The sequence below is a fragment of the Plectropomus leopardus genome, chromosome 13, assembly GCF_008729295.1.
Source record: "Plectropomus leopardus isolate mb chromosome 13, YSFRI_Pleo_2.0, whole genome shotgun sequence".
NCBI lineage: Eukaryota > Metazoa > Chordata > Actinopteri > Perciformes > Serranidae > Plectropomus > Plectropomus leopardus.
The window spans coordinates 19,151,269-19,174,468 of NC_056475.1; the positions used below are offsets into that span (position 1 = coordinate 19,151,269).

At 39.1% G+C, this 23,200-nt stretch overlaps 1 protein-coding gene across 1 annotated transcript in view; it reads left to right on the forward strand.

The window, feature by feature from the left end:
- Positions 1–19,760, forward strand: part of dclk1a (doublecortin-like kinase 1a) — a 64,350-nt gene extending 44,590 nt beyond the window's left edge. Inside the window, exons 7-16 of the mRNA XM_042498805.1 lie at positions 8,042–8,123; positions 9,061–9,233; positions 9,775–9,894; positions 12,395–12,541; positions 13,799–13,932; positions 14,677–14,754; positions 14,844–14,940; positions 15,037–15,117; positions 15,211–15,324; positions 17,343–19,760. Coding sequence (XP_042354739.1) covers positions 8,042–8,123; positions 9,061–9,233; positions 9,775–9,894; positions 12,395–12,541; positions 13,799–13,932; positions 14,677–14,754; positions 14,844–14,940; positions 15,037–15,117; positions 15,211–15,324; positions 17,343–17,630 — 1,314 coding nt within the window. The 3' untranslated portion in view covers positions 17,631–19,760. The remainder of the gene's footprint in view (positions 1–8,041; positions 8,124–9,060; positions 9,234–9,774; positions 9,895–12,394; positions 12,542–13,798; positions 13,933–14,676; positions 14,755–14,843; positions 14,941–15,036; positions 15,118–15,210; positions 15,325–17,342) is intronic.
- The last annotated feature ends 3,440 nt before the right edge of the window (positions 19,761–23,200 follow it).

Here is a 23,200-nt window from a genome sequence, read left to right on the forward strand (position 1 = left end):
GAACACGTCAGATTTGGGTTGTAGCTGCAGAGAACAGAACAAGGTGCACTGGAACTAACACAGTCGTCTGTGTAATGGAAATGGGTCACCATAGATTTCAGTGTTGAAAGGGGGAAGAGGTTGGCAAGCACACACATTTATGAACTCCTTCTCTCTAAATGGATACATTCAAGGTAGATAATATAGGCTTGGGGTGTCAAACAAAAAGCCCACGGACGAGAACCGGCCCAACAAAGGGTCCAGTCTGGCCCTGTAGATGACTTTGCAAAGTGTGAAAATATTATAGAAATCATGAAAGTATAAAAGTGTGAAATAAGTTATGTCCCTTATTAATTTAAAGTAAGTACGACTGTATTGTGAGAAAAATGTCTTAATTCTTTGATTTTCGGATTTTTGGAAGTAAAAATTAAATAGATCATTTTTGACTGATACATTTCAGGGAAGTACATTTCTGACTACCTAAAGACATAAAGATCAAGCTATTTTACTGTAACAATTTAGAAATATTCCAAAGTAAAAGTCACACATTTCTATCTTAAAAATGCTTTCAAATCTGAAACTGGAGGTGCTATTTAAACAAAAAACAGTTTCTCCATAGTGCCTGACAATACCTGAAATATATGAGTTAAAGACACCTCAGAGCATTTTTACTGTATCAAAGTTTAACTGTAAAATATCTTTACATATATGTTTTTTTGGTGTGGCCCACTTGACATCAAATTGGTTTGTTTGTGGCCCCCAAGCCTGATTGAGTTTGGCACCCCTGATATTGACAGTCATTGTGCCCAGTCTCTGTCGCTGTGTTCTTTTCTTCCAGTTTCAGACAGAAATTTGGAAAAGAGAGGTGAGAAATGGCTAACCAGATGTAATGAGAAAAAAAAAAGTGCCCCCACCACTTCCACTCCAAATTCAACCACGCTGCCTGTTTTTTCGCCTCCGTCCACTCTTCTCATCACACATTAGCCTTTGCAAATTAGCTTTGTATTGCAATCCTGACCTCGGTGATAGTGCCGTTAAATTCTCATTTTACAGAGTTTCACGAGCGTGTACGTCTCAACGAGAGATTATTCGGGTCTTTGTACTGGCTGACACTCTGTGCTAAGCCTGCAATGGCTTGGCTGGGAGGAGGGGAGGAAGCCTCACAGTCCATTATCTCTCCTCTCCACTCTGCAGCTTCACACTCTTCAGCCATATGATGGTGTAATTCTCTCCTCCACTTCTTACTTTTTCTATCCGCCCTGTTAGCAATCCTCCCTCTGTCCCCTACCATTCCTGACAGCTTCTAATTTCACTCCATCTCTCACCCATTCTCGCTTCCCATTCCGCTCCCTCCCCCTCCCCCTTTAACTTCCCCATATGAAAGGGTATTAACTTCACAGGGATAAATTATATTCCATCATTTCCCTTGTAGATTAATTCTAAGCTTCTTTGAGAAGTAGGCACCAAGTTTCTGACAGTATATTTGCACATTCCCTCTCTCTCTCTGTCACCTCCGTGTAAACATGCATGAATAATCACAAAGTAGAGTATACACACACACACACACACACACACACACACACAATAAGAAATCCTTTTATTGTTATGCTCACAATAGCAAGTGAGTAACGTTCTCGCCCTAACTCAATCTAACCAAGCTGTGACTCAGAAGTGACCCTTTCCCGTCAAATGAAACATCAATTTTACCATCTGTGTTCTTAAAAGAGCATCAAGGGCTTAAAAATAGCTAAATTCTTTGTGAATTTTCAGCTTATAAAGCATTGAAAGCCACAATAAAATCCATTTCCCAAGCAACCACACAGCCTCAGTGACCTGCTACGAGTGTAGCAGTTAAAATAGTTCACCTCGCTGGACCCTGCATTTAAACACTTAGAGGCACTTTGCTGCCTGATGTAGGTTGCTCGTACAGCTCAGGCCACCCTAACCTATTTCCCCGAGCAGAATACACAGACATAGCTTTGTGCTGTGGCTTTTCCCTTTCCCTTTCACACATGCATAGCTGCGAACACATAGACGCGCACTCATCTTCACAGCAGTTGCACACAGAATCACTTATACGTTCATGAATGCCTCATAAAAAGACACTTTCATACATGAAATTGCCATTTGTGCACTAGCAGAAGACCACAGCCAGATGCATACTTGCATGTAATGTCTCATACATTTGGAGCACGTTCGTATGACCCATTTCAATGATTTGGCAACAGAGGCGTGAAAGACTGGTCTACATTCATGATGACATCCATCCCCCTCCTCTTCTTTGCGCTTGTAGTTCTTTCAGGGCATCACTAAATGCACTCTAGCTTTCCATATTTATGTTGCTTTAACGGAATACTTAATTCACCAAATTATTATTTGTATATCAATTACTCACAGAGTGTTACGCTGAATTTGTGAAGAAAACTTTTTTTTTTTCACCTGCCTCCATGGTGACTAAAGAATCCAAACACGAAGCAAATTATTGATGAAGTAGAGTAAAAGGGGACTGTTCACAACAGCAAAACTATATAAAAAACATCTGTTTACAAACTCTCATACAACTTGTGCAGTACAATCCCAATTCAATTTATGCAGTCTTGTGGTCAGTACTTTCTAAAAACATGCACATTTGTATGTTTTGATATAGTTTTGTTGTTGTTAACACAGGCTCTATTGGCTATAATTCATAATACATTTCCTCTGTTTTTGGATTCTTCATTCACTATGGAGGCGTGCAAGAAAAACAAAGTTTTCTTTTTGAATTAAACATAGCACAGGGTGAGTAATTGATTTACAAATGCATATTTTTATATCCCAGTAATGTCTTATTTGAAACATAAAGACACATATGTCCATACAGAAACGCATCCTGAACTCTCTTTTTGTGGTCAATATCTGCTCTAAAGCATGTACAGATGAATCGAATGAGCTGCCGAGGTCACAGCTCTACTCTGTCTGTTTCCTCCATTAGATGTGAAAAACACAGACCGCAAAATAAATCATTAAAAAAAAAACAAAAACGACAATACGCAGTACTGCTGGACAGATTGAAAGCAACACAAGGTCTATGATGCCAATACAACAGCTGTGACACAGTCAGGTAGCTGTTTGTGCGAACGTATGAGAAAAAGAAAGTGCTAATTGTCAACCGTAGTATGTCACCTACATCCTCCTCTCACCATTGAGTCATTCACGTCCGTAATCCATTGAATTGCATGCTCCATCTCTTATTACGTCCATATTTTGTGTTGGGTGATTCATAATTAAATTATGTGTGTGTGTGTGTGTGTGCATGTGTGTGCGTGTGTGCGCGTGTGTGCGTGTGTGTGCGCGTGAGAGAGAGAGAGCAGACTGAAGTTGTGTATTTTGAAGTTGTTAATTATTGTCTCATCTCCTCCATGTGAGTGTTACTAAAGATTGTATTTGTTATTTGGCTGTATTATATTTCTTATTTCATGTTGTGTTGATGTCATTAGATGGTTTGTCCAATTTTTGTTCCTTTGTCTGCCAAAAAGACTGGCTGCATCTCATGAGAAAACTGTGAAAGATGCAGTTTAAAGCTCAAACAGTTTCTTGAACATTTTCTCCTTAAATTGTTCACAAATCTGGCTCATATTTACATATCTTTTAATCTGGAACATTAACTTTTGCAGAGAGCTTCAGAATATTATTGTCACTGCCATTAACATACATTAAGATATGTAAATATGGAGATTATCTGTGTGCTTTATCACAGGCAAATTATATGTAATAACCTGGTCCATCATTTACATATTGTGATTTTTGTCATGTAAGGTTGCCAGCTCTTCTTGGCTCATTTGTTTGTATTTTTTCTTTGCTTAATGTATTAATTTCCATTTGTTGATGTCATCATTAAATTCATTTTCATTTCATTTTAATTTTGTCATTCTTCTCGTGCTCCTCATTTGTGTTCATTTACAGTTCATCGTGTTCATTGCGTACGAAAACAAACAGTAGCTGGAGGATGCTTGTGATGATGATGATCGGTTCTCCTTTGTTAGCCTTACAAAGTCAGCAGAGCAGAGAAGAGATTACAAAACACTCAGTCCCAGAGGTGTATTCATCTCCCCGTCCCACTTCTTCTGTTCAGGATGTTTTTTTTTCTGTCTGAGTCTCTCATTTTTTTAATTTTCCCTGAAGTATTTAATCACGTTCCTGTGATTCCCCGGGACTGTGCTCCATAAGGATCGTGATTAGAAAACCTCCCTTTGTCCAACTGGCAGAGCAGAAAGTCCCAAAACACTGTTGATCTCTTCAACTGAGAGTCAAATAGATTATGTTTCCTGTCTGTCTAGACACCAAAATAAGAGCCAAGAATTATTATCTCCTGTACCTTGCGTCCTTACGAGAGGCAGAGTGGGAACTTGGGACAAAACAAAGTACCCTGTTTCTATCAAATCTTATTAGATTTTTTTCCACAGAAGCAAACACCAATAAATCCTGCTTCGGCTGGATAGTGCGTGACAGCGAAAGTGACAAGAAATGCTGCTGGAGGTTTGGCTCTCTCAGCCTGAGGGACAGAGAGAAAGACGGCTTTAGGATGTGTTATGTAATCCGATTCAGACAGGGTCATCGAGGACAAGGCTAGCAGTGCTCTTAAGTCGGTTTTAGTGAAGTGCATTTTTAATGCTGAATTCTACACTTGACAGACTTCCTTTTCATTATTTCTGCCGCTACACGTCTGAGATGATGCTCCACGTTTAAAGTCAATCATGGACATTCTGTTTAATTCACATTTATGCGCTCATCAGTATTCAGCTGCTGAGTGTTGCCCTTGCGGGTTTGAAGAGCAGCGGCTCCAGCCATGATGTAAAAGGTTTGTCAGTGTGTGTGTTTTTTTTTTTGTGTGTGGTGTGAGTCATAGCCAGAGCAAAAGAGTAGAGATGTAGAGCTAGGAATAGTGTATGTTGTGTTGTGCAACAGGGAGAAAGCTGGATGGTCTAACTATAACAAGACAGTTGCTTTCAAATGTTATGATCAATATCAAGCAGACCAGACTCCATACATCTTTCTCACCGTGTCTTTGTTTCCCTTTCTCTCTCTCTCGCTGTGTCTGTCTTTCTGTCTGTCTCGTAGTTTTACACACAGGAAAGAGAGACACAATGTTCATAGAAGGTTGAACCTACCTCCCAGCCCGCAGACAGGAAATGGCCATATATAGGCTTCTGTCTCCACACTGGAAGTCTCATAAGCTGCCTCTCCTCTCTCCTCTCTGTGAGCAGTTTCCATAGCAACAGTATTTTGTTTCCCTCGGTGGCAGAAAGAGAGAGATAGGAGTCCAAAATGAGAAAGCAAGTAAAGGACAGGGCTGGATGTGAGATAAGGGGCACAAGAGAGGTAAATATACGAGCCGGGATGAGGGAATAAAAGAGCAGGAGAAGGATGTTTTGCAGATAAAGCACAGGAGGGTCATCGCCTTTATGGGTATTAAGTGGGTTTTCTTGTTCCGGGATGAGTGCCCAAGCAAAAACAACATTACATAAACCAAATCCAGAATGACTCACAGCTACATTTCACCTGGGTGGCTTTCAGGTCACAGCAGTGGAGATGAGCAAAAGAGTTGACAGTTACTTGGGCAGAGATACAGGGCAGCTCAGCTCTGTAAATACTTTTCAGATTTAAGTCATTATGATGGGTGGCCTTTTCCTCTTTCTGCTGGGAACTCTGTGGTCTTCATCACAGTCTGACTGGACACCAGAGAAACAAGAGGTTATTTCTACTTCCCAGCGTGCTTTTATACATTGAAAAAATGTTGATGCGTTGTTGAAAGCCACATTTGTAAAATCAGAAGCATGATATCGCACTTAAATTTGCACAAAACTTTAAAGAAGTTTTGTTAAATAAACTTTTAGCAGGCCATAACACAACACATTCAGTCTCACTCCCAACTCATCGAATACAGAGACTTGGTCATTGGCCTTACACATCAAACTATAGCCCTTTTTACAACTTTTTTACACAGAACTAAACAACAGTAGCATAATGCTGCTCCAGTGTGTAATTTTAGACAGCATGCTGGCATCACGGAATTGAAAGAGGCCTGACACATACACGTCTAAAGCCCAAACAATACAATGACATAATGTGCCTCTTTTGCAGTGGCTGATCTCGTACTCTGCTGGGAGGGTAAAGAGCTCCCGGACCTGTTTTCCTAATTTGAGTTTTCTTCTTCTTTGAGTAAACTGCTAACTGATTTTTAGTTCCCCCCTGGTGGGTTGGACATATAACATGCCATCAAAACATCGCACTCACCCTGCTCGTTGTCCTTTATAAGCGTTTTGACACTGTTACTACCTCCTATGTTGGCTTTAAGGAGAGACAACTCTGTTGCCCCACTTTGTGATCGTACCTTTTACATAGAGAAGTGAGGGGGCATAACAATATGTTATTCCCACTTAAATAGCCAATGTAAACAGGCTTATGATGCTCTAGGTGCCCCTCCAGCATCAGCTCTGGACTTTCATGCATTGTGTCTTTTTGAAATAAACTTTCATTTTTAAAGGAAATATAAAGTTTCCCCTTGTCACATGTGTGAAAAATGCCACCACCTAGTGTGTCTTAAACTGCCGCCAAAAGGTGCCTCTGTGCTTCGTTATCCCACACTGAGGGCCACTTTCCAAACGTCTGTATGAGATAATTTGGGAGTGAGACCAGGTTGCATAATGACATTTTTGATGCCAAACTCAGTCTGCTTTTGCACGTAACCTGCGGGGTTATTGTCATAACAACTGGCAGCATCCATTTATTCAGCAGCACTTTTTCGATCTCATCTCTTCTAAGGAGTTGGGACTGATTGGTGTGTGAACTATGTGGTGTGAATTCGCTATGAGAGAGCATCAAAAACTACACTAGCACTAAAATGAGAGATGAAACAAAAATGTATCAGATAGACAATATTAGTCACCAAACAAACTGCTGATGCTCTGCTCTCACTCGCACATCTAGATTCGCCCATGCATCACATGCATATAGTGAAGACCATTTATAGTGCAAACTACACTTGTTAATAATTCACATTGGCCAGGGGGCTCCGCTTATATTTCAGAGGAATTATGATGGCGTCCACTTTCATCACTGGCTGGGCTGCAAGTGCCAGCTGCACCTGCGCTGGGATTTATTTGAGCACTGGAAACCTCCCAAACCACAAAGATTTTTCACTGCTGTGTCCTCAGGAGAGGGGAGACTGAGGAAAGTGAGAAAAACACCCATCTTACAAATGAAGAGACAAACTGTCCTGACAGGTGTCTGCTGAGACAAATGAAGCATAGTCAAAATTGTCCAAAAAATTTTGAAGCCAACAATATTTGATTTATTATGAAACAGGTTTTGGAAGTGAAGAGAAGAGAAAGATGGACAGAAGTGGAGGAATAGCAGAGGGGTAGATTCTCATTTACAGTCCCGACTAGATCCTTGCTCCCCGCCCTCGTTGCTTCCATGACAACCAGACAGAAGGTTACGAGGTGGAGGGCGTAATGAGTTTTTGTCTTTAGATAGATGCACAAGCTGCATCTCTTTCCCCTTAATGACCTCCTACTCGCCAATCACATGAAAGGCAGAATTCATCAGCTTTTATTAGTGCCACCTAAATATGTGTTTGTAGGTGTTATTAAAGGTAATAAAAATAAGGTACAATTAGATAGGGATGACTTAAAGTTCTGTAAATGCTGAGGAGCTTATTGGGATGCAATCGTCTGTCCAATGTGGACACACACAGGTGGTTTGCTGAATAAGTAACCGGTTTATATTCAGCTCAGTAGCTTAAGTAAATCTGTTCTGGCTTTTTTTTGTGAGCACAGTGTACACACAATACAGGGCAGCACAATACAAAAGACAGACATGCAAATACAAAGACAGACTTAAGGATGTTCTGGGGATGAGTCGAGTTGCACAATGTCCTTTTGTCTATTTTTGGACATACATATTTGTTTCGGCTGGAATTATAGCAGAAGGGACTGCTCCATGGTGTTTAAAGTGGATTACAAACTATTTTGGGTAATAATACAGATTTAAATATTTACCATCCTCCTCTCCCTCTCTGCAGGGGTCCCAGGGTTCCTCCACCTCTCTGTCTTCCACTAAAGTTTCCAGCTCAGTGGAAGACGGGGACGGACCTGTTACTGAAGGTGAGGAAACGTATCGTTACAGAAATGTCCCATCTGTCCATCAGTGGGCTAAGGCGATGTACTTGCAAATATCATGTATGTCTGAATCATGTTCATGACCTTTGATGCATCTCCCTCTGTCACTCCCATCTCTCCAGTCTCTGTCTGTGTTGCACATCCTGTTCTCATCACCCTGTTCTCTCACACTTTCCCCTCCTCTGGTGTTTTTCTCTGCCTCTCAAGCTCTATGACACACAAACAATGAGGTGCTGGCACATTTTGTAAAGGTTATATCAAGAATGTTAACTTTTTTTTTTGATGAGTTGCAGGAGTTGCAGAGCATTTTCATTGTTGATTTTATTTACATTTTGAGGGGCCAGGGGACCTTTTCAAATGTCATAAATCAGTTAATTCATTCATATTTAACTGAACATTGATTGCGTATATTTGCAATTAAATTTACCCCATAGTTCCGTGTTTACTTTTCCATTTGCCACCTTGATTACCATTTACAGAGCTCTCTGTAGAGCCGTAGTCTGACAAAAAGTTGACCCTGGGATGTAAATATATTTCTTTGTAACTCATTTGGAAAATTAAAATTCATGGTCATATTGATTTATATTTGATTATTGTTCCATGTTTAAATACTTTTAATAATCCATATATGTTCAAGTATCTGTGCTATCTGCATTTATTTGTTTTATATTAGCCCTTTTACATTTTCTTTACAATTTGATCCCTTTATCAAAGTATTCTAGACTTTTACAAATCCCAACTTTTTGTGCTGTAAAATATCAAAGAATTAATTAATTGCTATTGCCTTTGACAAAGCTTTTTAGGTCTTTTACTTACCTGTGTGCATACAATGAAATCTCATCACCCTCAAAAGTGTACAAACCACACAAGTGTAAGCTCAAGTCCCTCAGCCCATCTAAACCTTGTTTTTTCCTCCCTGCAGCTGAGGTTCTGGTCGATGAGGTTCCAGCTGTGCCGTCCTACATATCAGACCGCTACAAGGTGGGACGCATGTTAGGCGATGGGAACTTTGCAGTCGTGCGGGAATGTGTGGAGCACTCCACAGGACGGGAGTACGCTCTGAAGATCATCAACAAGGGCAAATGTAGAGGCAAGGTAAACTATGAGTCCAAAGGGAAAACAGTGATGTGCAAGACTGTCCCACTCAAATAGGAATGATGTTGTTTTGACTTACTCATGTGGAGGAAAAGATTACTTGTGTTCAAAACTGCTTTTATGAAGATCATTCCTAATGCTTTGGTAAACTTTTTTTTTTAATGAGAATAAAGCTAAGAAACATCTAAGACAATCAACAGTTTGCATTTCATCAATGTATTTTATATGCATGATTATTGTAACAGGAGATGCAATTAAAAAAAAATCACTTGAGCTACATTTTAGGTTGGCTAATTGTAATTTGTATCATTTAACAGGCAAATTCTTACCAACTGACCTCCAGTGATTTAGCTTCTCAACTTGCTGCAGGGACGTAGAAATGCACTTCAACATGTGTCAGTACAACATCACTGTTAGGTGTGGTTAGAGGTGCAGCCGAGCACACCATCACCGCAACGGAGGGTCATAGTGTTAAGCTGCTATTTATTCCAATGAATTTGTTTTACATGGCTATAAAATCAGTTTCAATTCTTATACCTAGGAGCACATGATCCAGAACGAGGTGGCCATCCTCCGCAGGGTCAAACATCCAAACATCGTCCTGCTCATAGAGGAGGTGGACACATACAGCGAACTCTATCTGGTCATGGAGCTGGTCAAGGTGTGTGTCCATGTTTGTATACTGTGATTACATGTTTGTCTTTATGTGTTTGTGCATCATTTGCTCTCAGATCAGGTCATGGACAGGCTGGAATATTTGGCCAAACTGGGATAATAGATGGGTATATTCTCTATATATGTTGCTGATCATTATCTCCAACAATAAAGAGGAGCAGAGACTGAAACAACAACAGAGACAAAGCTGCAACATCCAACCTGTGAAGCAAATGATAAATTCCAAACAGTCACACACTCTGAGATCCAGAGAGTCGGTCTGTGCCCTGAAATGCTTGTGTGTTCGCATTCTTTATTCTCTCTCGCTCTCGGAGTCAAGAAATGTTTGTGCATAATTCAGGAGGCAGGAATGTGATCCATCTGTTCGTGTTGTGGTGTAGAGTACTACAGAATATAGATGAGAGGCAATCTGTGGAAGAAGTGTGTGTACGTGTGAGTGTGTCCAAAGTAGGAGGATCGAGAGGCGGCTGTGGATGAATGAGGTGGAGAGAGTCTCTGTGAGAGTGGCAGGAGCTATGAGAGGAAGAGAGACAGATGGAGGCATTGAAAGGGGAGGAGAAGGGTAAGAGCAGTGAGAGAGAGAGGGAGATGATACTTAATATTAGGGCTGCAACTTATGGTTATTTTCAATTTTTCAATGTCATTTATTTTTTCGATAAATTGATTAGGTGTTAGTAGGGATGGGCGATATCGTCAAAATCTTCTATCACAGTATGTGTATGTCATGGTAATAACATCACTAATTAATTGTTCTGTAAAGCCAATGAGTGGTTATAATATCCAAATTGCACTTCATTAAGTTTGGTTATTTGTCATCTTTAATTGAAAATTCCTAGGAACAAAAAACAAAACTGCCTCACATGACACAACATGTGAGTTAGATACAAAAAGCTCAAATTAGTTAAACTAAAATTCTTTCAAAATGAAAGCTTTAAGGTTCCCGAAACAATCATTTTTATTGTTACAGGTTTCTGTATTTAGAGCTTCACTCTCCTCTTGCATGTCTGCCCGAATCACATTACCACGTAAGCCAGCAGGATTTGCAAGATCATGGGAAAATCACAGCTATTTGCTACATATCCTGCCCTGAATAGCTTCTTGTAATTTTCTACCGCCTGACACATCTTTACCTTTGCACAATATATACAGTCATATTGCCCTGCCATAGTCCAACCACTTGTTGGGATATAAAATGTCAGCGAATGGTAAAAAATGTCAGTCAGTGTTTTTCTAGGCCCAATGTTATGTGCTTAGATATCTTGTTTTATCAGTGATGAGTAAAGAAACCAGAAAATATTAACATCAAAGAAGAATCTGAGAATTTTGACTTTTTTTTTTTTTAAAGAAAAACGTTAGTATTTTTCAATCCTCACCCTATCTTCCCTTTTTTAAAAAAAAAAAAAAAAATCATCTGAGTGACTAGTGTAGACAACAATTTTTAAAATTTGTCAATTATTGAGTGAGACACTGCAGCTGCAGTGGTGAAACAGGCTGCAATGTAATTCCTGCGGGAAATTCAGCACCGATAATTTCATTCAGTTACAGGTGCTTGATTTGGCAACAGACAGGCTCAGGTGTTATAAGTTGGTGTTTAAATAAATAGTTGACAACTAAGTAATAAATTGTTGCAGCTCCACAAAAAATATGTATAATATAGTATAGTATATATAGTTTTTTGTTATGGCATGGAAGTGATTTGTACAGATGCCATATAACAGGAGAAAAGTTCCTGTAGCCATGTTCAAAAAATCTTGTGAAAAACCTCCCAAGAGATTGAGGATGTGATAGTAGCATATTGATGTCTATGCTTTTGGAAATTAGATGTTCAACAATCACATATAAGTGTGAAGTTTGAGTGTTCACATACTTCTGACCACGTAGTGGAGGCAGAGAAGTGCAAAAACACTGGTTAGAAGCTGACAGCACTCATGTTTAAATAACCGTCGCTGTGCAGGCTGGACACTGACAGCATGTCTGAATGGGGAGAGAGAGATCCAGCCCTATTTTAAGCCCCTGTTCCACTTAGTCCACTCAGGGAGAGAGGGAGAGAGGGAGAGAGGGAGAGAGGGATAGAGAGAGGGATAGAGAGAGGGATAGAGAGAGAGTGTGTGTGAGAGAGAGAGAGAGAGAGAGAGAGAAATTTAACAGAATAAAAAAATATGAGAAATGAGGAAAAACCCTGCAAGACAAGAGGAAAAGAGGAATTAAAGGAAAATTAAAATGAAAGGGGAATATTAAAGACAAGGAGGAGGAGATGTTTCAACTTAGGTGAGGAATGAGGACACAGTTTATCTTTCTAGCTGCTGAGCAGACAAAAACCCTCCCTACTAAATGGACTTTCTTGCCAAAAACTCTTCTCACCAGAAAAAAAGAGCAACGGTGAAAACTTGAAAGTGAACCTGTCAGGGTCTGCGCGTGAAAGCGCCAAACAAAGACTCCTATTTCTAATACTGACAACCCACCCGTCTGTTGTGATTTGTCCGCAGGGGGGAGATCTGTTCGACGCCATCACCTCTGCCAACAGGTACACAGAGAGAGACGCCAGCGGCATGCTCTACAATCTGGCCAATGCCATCAAATACCTTCACAGCCTCAACATTGTGCACAGAGACATCAAACCAGAAAACCTGCTGGTGAGTTCACGCACACACAGTGGTTCTTGTGCATACTGTGTTCACCGTCATGTAACCTGCCGCAGTGTAGCCTCCCTCCTTTCTGAATGAACGGTGAAGTAATATCACTCACTCTGGACTCTCACAGAGGAGTGAGATGACTCATCCCTGCTGCCCTCACACCTCCCGCACACTCCTTCTCCAGCCTCCCTCGGATGTAGCTGCCCTCCCTCCTTCTTCCTTCTGTCCACCTCCTCGTTGTCTTCTCACCCTCTTTCCTCAACTGCTGTTCTTCATCCCCTCTTTTGCCCCTTTAACCACTTGTTACATGTGATGGTTGGGCCACACTTGTGAAAGAAGTTGGGAGCCATAAATCCAAAACAATGAGTTCAAAGACACTGAAGCGTCTGTTTATATTAAGATATGTCTTAAAGAAGCTTTAAAGTCATAGTTTTTTTGCAGTCATACTTTATTATAAAGTGCTCCTACACCAGTGCAAATGTTGATTGAAAGTCGCAGGAAGTGTGCACCCAATATGCTGTAATCAAATGCCTTTTACAAGCATTTAAACCTTTGAAATCTGAGCAAATTTATTTCAAAAACACAGGCAGAAAAAGCAATCAGCAACTTGGCATGAAATATCTCAGAACCCCCCCCCCCCCAAAATTGTGAAAGTTGACGAGAAAATTACCCCCAAATTAGCTTTAAAAAGAGAGAGAATAATTTAAGAATGATCAGATAACTAGGGAAAAATATCAATAAAACTAATTATAATTCTATATTTAAAATTTGGAGAAAAAACATTAATATTTATTTTTATATTATTTCATGTATATTATTTGTTCTTTTACTCTTTTTCTTTTTTTTTGCTTATTTCAGATACTTTTCTTGTAGGTTTTTACTAATTTCTTGCTTATATTGGGGTAATTTCCTGTTAAGTTACTCATTGCCTTTTTTCCATGTTTTTGTGAGAAATCAAGCCAATATGCTCTGGTTTCAAAGGGTTAAATCCACTATGTGTAGGATTTGAATATACCTGACTTTGGTGCCCCCTAGTGACACTGTAGCAGACCAACTTCAACTCCCTCACCAATTTGACCCAGGGACACTGATAATGCAAAGTTGAGGCTGCATCAGTCATCCCTGGGAAAGCTTTTTTTTCTTCAAACAAAAACTGAATCATTTGAAAGATGCTATATTCACATAAAAAATCTATACAGCCATTAGATGTCCTCTTTAATGGCATTTGTTGTATGCATATTTTTTGTATGTGCTTAGGTGTATGAGCATGCAGATGGCAGCAAAAGCCTGAAACTGGGAGACTTTGGTTTGGCGACTGTAGTGGACGGACCCCTCTACACTGTCTGCGGGACCCCGACATATGTAGCACCTGAAATCATCGCAGAAACAGGGTAAGAGCATCAGTATGAACCAGCCACACTGGCACAATGAGTCCTGTCTTAAAGGAGAACACCAACTAAATTAAGAATTCCAATATGTTATTTCCATGACCTAGTGAAGTTTAATCAACATTAATGTTAAAAGCCTGATTTTGTGGAGCCACATTTTGTGTGATTTTTTAATTCCCAAATAAGCATAATTCTACTGTTTTTGAGTTCTAATGTCTGAAACAGAAAATGTACCCATATACTCAGAATATGCCTTTGGGTGCTCTCAGTGTCATCTACAACCTCTTTCACTCACTCATTCATTGTCTATGGAGCAACCCCAGAATTTGTACCCTGTGACATCACAAATATGAGTTTTAGCACTCAAGTTTTTGGATTTTGGAGTTGATTTTTTCTAAAATTCTTTGACTCTCTTAGAGACCATAGGACTAACATTCAGGAATTTCGAAAATAGGCGACGTTCACTTTAATGTAGCTGCAGGTGACAGCTGGAAATTTTTTCTATTCTCAAAACAAAATTTTGAATTTTAAAACGTAAGTCTAGATTTTAGGGTGGAAGCAGGGAACGGCGCCACCATAAATTGATGCCTCGAAGTTCACCAAAATGCAAATTAAGTGCTTGATGCTCAAAATTTTCTGGTAGAGGACTCCCAAACCCATATATGTGTTACAGTATATGTTGTGCATGTTCCTTTCTTTATCTTGATCTGTGCCTTTAAGTCATCATATTTCTTTGTCTTTGTGCAGGTATGGCCTTAAGGTGGACATCTGGGCAGCTGGAGTCATTACCTACATCCTGCTGTGTGGTTTCCCGCCTTTTCGAGGGTAAGCCAACATCAAGAGCCTCTCCTTGAAGTGAAATTTCAATATCACTTTTATATAGACACATTCACATGGAAATATTTTGTTTTCAGGAGCAGTGACGATCAGGAAGTGCTTTTTGATCAGATACTAATGGGACAGCTAGAATTCCCTCTACCGTACTGGGACAACGTGTCAGAGACAGCTAAGGTGAGTGTCTGTGTTGGTATAAAGACATGATCTGTTTGTGGTTCCACATGTTGGAGGAAATTGACTTGACTCACCAGTGTTTGTTTGCTGCTGAAGGAGCTGATTCGATCCATGCTGGAGGTGGAGGTGGATCAGAGATACACGGCCCTCCAGGTGCTAGAGCACCCTTGGGTCACTGTAAGTATGGTGTTAATTGAACTCACATTTTTTGAGCTTCAGTGTTTTCCCATGAGCACTGAATTAATTTTCCTGTCCTCTCGCCTGATACAGGATGAGGGTCTATGTGAGAACGATCATCAGCTGTCAGTAGCAGGGAAGATAAAGAAGCACTTCAACACCAGCCCGAAAGGCAACGACACAACTGCAGGAGTGTCCGTCATTTCTGTAAGTCACCACTACAGTTCCCACAAACCAACTGACCTTTTAGATTGTTTGAAACTTTCTTTTTAGTTATTTTGTTCTGCTTTTTAAGATAGATAGGACTCTCTGAGTAAAGTTTGTCTTTCGTTGTTCAAGTGAACTGGTGTTTAGATTGATTGTGCCGGTTTCTCTTTGTGTTCAGTTGGATGACAGCTTTTCTATGCAGAGATCTGGGTCGTTGGATTTCTACCAGCACCCGGCCATGTACTGGATAAGGTACGCCAGGTTTCCATAGTTACACAAGCGGCTAGATGGTCAAAAACCAGCGCAAAATCAAAACAAAGCAAAAGCGTGTCTCTGAAATTGCTGCGGCCCTGCTGACTGGCTGCTGCTGCACTGCTTTGACAGCTTCATGTTGTCCCTGCTCTGTGGTCTTTGTGCTTGGCTTTTTGCTTCTCCCCTTTCATCCCTCGCTGGCTGTAAACACATATTTCACACAGCACATGCATCGTTGTCGTCTGTCTTTTGCTGAACTCTTGTCACTGTGTATCGGTGTCTCCTGGTTTTGAGAGTGTGTGAATAAGTAGGTGCAGGTTACCCTTAAAATTACCCTTGTGAATGTTTACCCTCTCTTTCTGTTTACACAATTTCTTTGTGAATGCCGCCTTCCAAAGAAATAACCCTGTCTTGCCTGTCACAATTTCAGTGATTTTTTTTGATTGATGTCATGCTCCCTAGCTGACAGCCTCTACTAATACTTGAGCTTGCTATTCAGCTCCCATTGCTCCTGTTGTGTGACCTTATCCATTAATGATTAATGGAGAACTTGGAGAGTCATGGTTAAGTTAGTCATGAATTATCTGGTTGATATTAACAGTTTATTGGAGGAAGAGGAATCAATAAGAGACCTGCATATATTAATAAGAAATTAGCATTTTTAATGTTAAAAATGCTAATTGAGGAATAATTGAAGAGTTTTGAAGTTGATTTAAGTTATTCCACTTTTAATTAGCATTGATAAATATATTTTTATGATTAAAATGATTATAGATCGCTGAATTAACTTACTGTTTTTGCTTTTGTTAATCCCTCTTCTGCCTTTCCTGTTAAATATCCATTAATAACTTTTAGTGTGGGTAAATAAAATCAGGCATTTGTTTTCAAACACATTTGTGAGAATAATTGCTAAAAACGTTTCAAAAGAATGCAAACTAGTACTGAACTGTGGCATTGGACCGTTAAACTATTTTCACCATTTTTGTGTAGGATTTTTTGGGCGCCCATAAATCATGGCTCAATGATGCACTGGAGCCATCCTTATCTTGGCCCCTCCCCTGCACTATAGAAACACTATAGTGGATAACATCAGTGGTTCTCCTCCAACCCCCGCTCTATCGCTAGTTACGACACTTGCTTACCATAACCTACAGTGTGCTGGCGAGCTATTAGCTATTATTAACACCCACTCTCACCAGTCCACAAAATCAGCCACCCAACCCAAAAACGTTATGAATCATAGCAGCGCAGTTGTCAGGACTGAGGACTGAGTGACACGGCATCATTCTGTTTGTTTTTGAGAGAGAGAGTGACAGAAAGGGGGAAAAAGAGGGTGGGATGTGGACTATTGCATGCAATATTTTCATAAGTTAAACTTACCTGCAGTGCTGCTTTGTAACTTTGGCACACATAGATGCCACATTGACCATTTGCTAAAGGCTCGTTGCTGCGTCATGTCAGCATCACCATAAAAATTGGACCAGCTGAAAAATCCTGTTTCAGGGCAGAGAATGCATCTTATTTTTTTCATGATTCTGAAACCTTTTTATATTTTTTGATGATTTTTTTAATCATTTAAGTTTGGCTTGGTGAATAATAACACATTTTTCAAACGCAGAGCACATATTTATTCCTTTTTTCCCTGGAACTTATAAACCTGTTGAAGGCTCTCCTGGTCCTCCATACTGGATTTTCATCCATTGTGCTACTAGATCCCTGTGTCAGAGGATCTAATCACAATGCTCTTGTGTTCCTCCCTCTCTCAGGCCACCCCTCTTGATAAGGAGGGGCAGGTTTTCAGACGAGGACGCCACCCGGATGTGAGGCCGCTGCCTTTGCAGCTGAAGCCGACGATGATAACTGTAACAACATCAACAACTAAAACACAACGGGCGGAGCCTCCCAGTTGCCTCCCTGGTCTGCCCGTGGCCCCTTCCTCTCTGACCCCTGACACCTGCTCTGACCCTTCCCCAAACCCCAGCCTCCCATCTGACTCTGATGACATCTCCATCAGCTCAGCCAGTACTGTCTACTCCCCCAACTCGCCCTTCTAGAGAGGAGGTGGAGGGGAGGAGGAGGAGGAAGAAACAAGGAGATGAAATCCTCATCCAGCTCCTCCTTTTATGCGGAGGAGAAGGAAGAGGAGACATCAGCTTCCCCACAGTCTCTCACCTAAGGCTTGGGATGAACAGGGGAAAACTTTGGAGGGGAAAAAAAAATCAGAGAGAACTTTTAGCTCCCCTCAATCCATCTTTCCACACCCGGAGGAGAGATCGATTAAAGGGTGGATCGAGGAAAAATAGGGTAGAGAGGTTGGGAGAAAGGCTAAAGAGGCAACAAGAAATGGAGAACATGAGGAAGAAGAAAAAATGCGTAATGAGGCGGAAGACTTTTTATTAATTTCTTTTCAACGTTCTCTCATCTGAGCACATGTTGCAGAGCTCAAGGAGCGAAAAGGGGTGACAGTATCGTTAACCCCTCAGTAATGATCCGGGCTCAACATGAAAACTTCCTGGTGGAGCAGCTCTACAAGGCAATATGAGAATATGGACCAATGTTCATGTTTTATTGAACCTTATTTACTCATTCTTTACTCACTGCATTTTTTATATGTATTGCCCTTTTTCATAAAGGACATGTTTTTGATTGACTTGTCCGAAGAGCTCTGTAGGATGAAATTAATGGAAAAGTGTGTAGAAAGTAGAGCTCAGAAATGTTAAAGTAGGGTACGTAGACTAATGTGGGAAATCGAGAGCTACAGGGTGTAGAGAAATGAGTTTTTTCTTACTATGTGTTAAATTTAGTGTTTATAGGGAAAAAAAAGATAAATGACAGATCAAAGACAGCACTTGTGCTATGATTTCTGTGCTCCACACAGTTTTGGCGATGCCTTTCTGTAATGTTGGATTGCAGTATTACAGTTTACATTTTACACAGACTGCTATTAAGAAAATAATGGTGCATTCGATCCCTCCTTGTAATTTTGCTTCGTTCATGACATTTCGATACACATAATTAAGCAGTATTCGGGTGCTTGTGTAGCAAACTTAACATTTTTTCCTCAATGCACACAGTTTCACAATCATTCTGAACTGATATCATTTTAATCTTGATATTTTGCGATGCTCATTTACACATATAAAGCCTTGTTTACATTTTTTTTCCAACACTAAAGGCATATTTCATCCACATATTCCAGCAGTTAAAGGTATAATTGTTGCAGCAGGTGTACCACTGAGGAAATGTTTTAGTTGGTAAATGTGTACAATTAGCTGTATATGAAGGCTGCCTATTTGCACAAAGTACTGCAGTCTAGGTGCAGTCAAACAGAGACAGTATGGATGCCAGAGAACCAGCAGCACTTTTGGAAAGCAGTACAGGTATAAAAGGATGGAGGAGGGTTTATTTCAGCTCTGTACAACCTCATTCATGGCTTCATTTATTCAGATGAAAGCATGACAGACATACAGTAGCCTATTCTTATAAAAACAAACAAACAGTGCTTTTGTGATGAGGTATCGTTTATATGTTATGTAAATAACATAATTTCATTTATTTTGATAGTTCACAATACAGTATATTTCTTTACAAGTAGTAAGTCTATGAGAACTCTAATAAAGCAGTCATACATGTGTATCAGCAAAGAAAAAAAAACCTAGAGGAGATCATGAAATGAAATGATGCAGGCGAGTTTAAGAAGACCATTTCCACCTGACATTGTATTGCCTGAATGAATCTTCACAGACAAATCGAGAAAAGATGAGACCATCATCTTTGCTCCTTGTCAGACACTGGGAATGATGTCCTGTAAATGGATTTCCAGTTACTGATGCAAGATAACAGAGAGGAGAAGCCAGAGGAGTGAGAGAAGTGCAGTGATTTCTTTTTTTTAACAGATGATCTCCCTGCAATCGTCACACTTGTCTGTAAGTTTCTGTATTTATTCTCATTGCTACAAATATACAGTAATGTGCCGCCATATTGACCAGATCAGTATGAACTTATTGTGCTGTTGAAATCCATTCTCTCCAGCACATGGGCACATGTGGTTTACCAAAGTGCTCTCACAGCTGCACCATAATATTACAATCTGTTGCAATACCAATACCTGTACCTCTGTTCAACAATGGTCTGTCAATAATAAGAGTAATAATTAAAATATGGCTCAAAAATTGTGTCTCCTTTATGCGGGTTTAATGGGGTTTAATGTGTTTAGTAGGTGCAATATTTTAAAACTGCAAAAGAGACAAAAAGTATGTGAAAACTGTCATTTTATAGTATAACTAAAATGTCATTAAAATCTGGCACTATATAATGTCAAAAGTGTCATAGTATGGTATGACATTAAAAAATGTCATAGTATTGACATACTATGTCAAAGTTGTCATAGTTTAGTATGGCATAAGAAATCCTTATGTTGTCATAGTATTGTATGGCATAAAAAGTTTCATAATAATGACATTTATGAAAAAGATTCCTTGGATAATGTAAAATGTCATGAATGTAAAACTTAAGTATGTAAAAAAAAAAGTGCAATACAGATTGCCAAGAAAGAGCCCATATGTGACATGGTATAGAATGTCAAAAATGTAATAGTATAGTATGACATTAAAAAACATGTCAAATGTTAACATGTCAAAAAAGTCATAGTGTGGTAGGTAAAAATATCAGAGTATAGCGTTACAAAAAATTACATACTATATGTTAAACATGTTGTAGTACAATAAGACATAAAATATATTATACTTTAGTTTGCCATGCAGGACGACCTCTGCTCAACCCATCTCAATTTTGGCAAGGTGCTGGAAACAATTCATTTGATTCTGAGCTTTTGGTCTGTCACACCTAATTAGAGTATGTGTGCTTACTATAGTAAGACATAAAAAATGTCAGAGTATAGTATGATTTTTTTTTTTAATAGTATAGTATGACAATAAATATCATTTACTAGAATGTAAAAAACATCAATATATAATACGTCAAAAATGTGGTGGTATAGTATGAAATACAGAATATAATTATTGTAATGGAATGATATGACATAAAAAAACAACAACCAAAAAACAGCAAATTAAAAAACAGAATAAAAAATTATAACTGAAATTATTCTTGATTTATTCTTGCTTTGAAAAAATCAAATCAGAGGCAGAATAACCCAAAAGCAATATAATGATAGGAGCCAGACAGTAAAGGCGAATAAAGTCCAGATAAGGAAGAATTAAACAAGAGAATAGAGATAGAAACATTTTAGAAAAATACAATAAGAATACTAATACTACTTATAAGAAAAATTAAAATAAGATTAAGAAGAACAAGAAGAACAGGAAGAAGCAAGATCAAGACAGAATAAGATGATAAGTTCAAAGAAACATTAAAAGACAAAAGAGATAACATCACATAAAAGCAAAAAAAAAAAAAAAAAAGGTTTTAAGAGGTGATTTTAAAAAAGTCACTGATTCTGTAAGGCTCATCTCCTCAGCCAGGTCATTCCAAAGCCGAGGGGCCCTTATTACTGTAAGCTGTCAGTTGCTTTAAGAATGTGAAGGGTAGGGTTTGGGGTAGAAAACATATTATTTCTGATTTGTGTTTTGAGCTGAAAGTATTTTTTTTTTCCTTTTTAGTGGATAAGACGGAGTAAGTAAGAAAGGGGACAACATACATGAAAGGGCCAACGCCAGAGTCGAGCCCATGGCTGCTGCGGCAAGGACAAAGCCTCTGTACATGAAGCACCCACTCCATCAACTGAGCTACTGGGCACCCCAAACCAAAGGTAATTTTGTACCACCTTTGTGCGTATTGTCCTGTGGTGCACCACTCTCTAAACTGCTCCACAACCCAACTTTCCAGCTCTTACAACCAAACAGAAGGTCGCTTACTCTCGGAGCTGCCGCCGCATCTCCGTCTTAGCCTTCATCTTCTTGAGTTGAGCCCTCATCCTCAACCTTACCATCTTCTGGGTTGTGGCTGGGCGAGAGTGTAGCTCCCAACTCACATACAGATTTGCTACCTGCCAAGCCGCCAGCATTAGCTGCGTGTGTCTCTACTCCGCTTTTGTTGTTTTTCCAACTCAGCTTTTATGTAGTGAATCCAAAATTATCAAGCAATGAACTCATCAGATCTCAAGTGTCAATCAAGGGGTCTCAGACCCCCCTGAGACTCCTCGTATTTCGCACCCAGATTATGACATATTAAAGCTAAATGTTGGGTTGAAACCACTTTTTCTAAAACTTTTACTCTAATTTTTTTTCATAATTGGAAGGATACAGATTAGGTTTCTTTAAAAGTGGTTGGACCCACAGCATGGTTGGAATAAGAGGGAAAAAAACTCCTTCTCAACTGTATAAAAAAACCTCTATTAGAAACTTAATGGGAATAAAATCAAGGCTTTACACAGTTTGTTTCATCTAAAGAATGATTTCTGAAAGAGGACAGAGAAAAGAGAGAAAAAGAATGCTCTTAACTTGAACTACTTTTTGATAGTTCTTCATTGTGTCTTTCCAGATCATATGAGATACATGTCAACCCGTCATTTCATTTTCTTTCCCTTTTCCTACAGTCTCTCTTTATTTTTCTGTGTGGAGTTGTTTAGCCAGGTTTGGGGTGTTGTTTTTTGTTTTTTTTTGTAAACGAATGGGGCAATAGAGTCCAGGACAGTCTGATAGGTGTAGGTAAAAAGAGAGACATGCTTCTCCATGTTAAAATTTGGATTAAAAGCACCCATAAGAACCTCAGAAAATTTGCTGGCAGACATAGCAACACAGAGTTAAAAATCTGGCAGGGGACAGATGTGCTTTGATTAAAAGGTGTTGGGTTGAAACCAGATTGAATGAAAATGCTTTGTGATCAGACCCACAAAAATAATGAATGATGAAAAATAATACAATAGCATGTCATCCCTAATAGAAAAAAAACCTTGGTATAATAGGACAAAAACATTGGAAAAAGAAAGTTACAATACAGTTGCATGTTGTCAAATAAAAGTAACAAAAAAAGTCATACTATAGTATGTTGTCCAAAATAGCATAAAAAGGCGTAGTAAAATCTGTAATCCAAAAAAACAAGTAAAAAAAAAAACTGTCGCCCAAAATAGAATATAAAAGTCACAGTCCAGTATGCCTATTAAAATAACAAAAAGTCATAGTACAGTATGTTGTCGACCATACTATTAAAACCATATAGTGTTTTATATCATCTGAAATAGCACAAATCACTCAAGCTATAGTACGCCATTTAAAATAGCAAAAAAAAAAGTCATGCTATAATATGTTGTTCAAAATACCATTAAAAATTTATACTAAGCATGTTGTCTAAATATTATAGGAAAATCATACAACAGTATGTCATCCCAATTAGCATTAAAAAAAATTGTAGTATAGCATTGTGTCCAAAATAGAATTAAAATGTGGGAGTATAGCAGGTTGTTAAAAATTACGTTAAAAGTCAAAGTATATCATATTGTTAAAAAGCATAAAAAGTCATAGAATAGTATGTTGTCGAAAATAGTAAAAGAAAAAAGGCATACTGTAGTGTGTTGTTCAAAATAAAATAAAAAAGTCAGAAAAGAGGATGTTGTCAAAAATAGCATGAATAAATCATACTATAGTATGCGGGTCAAAATCCCGCC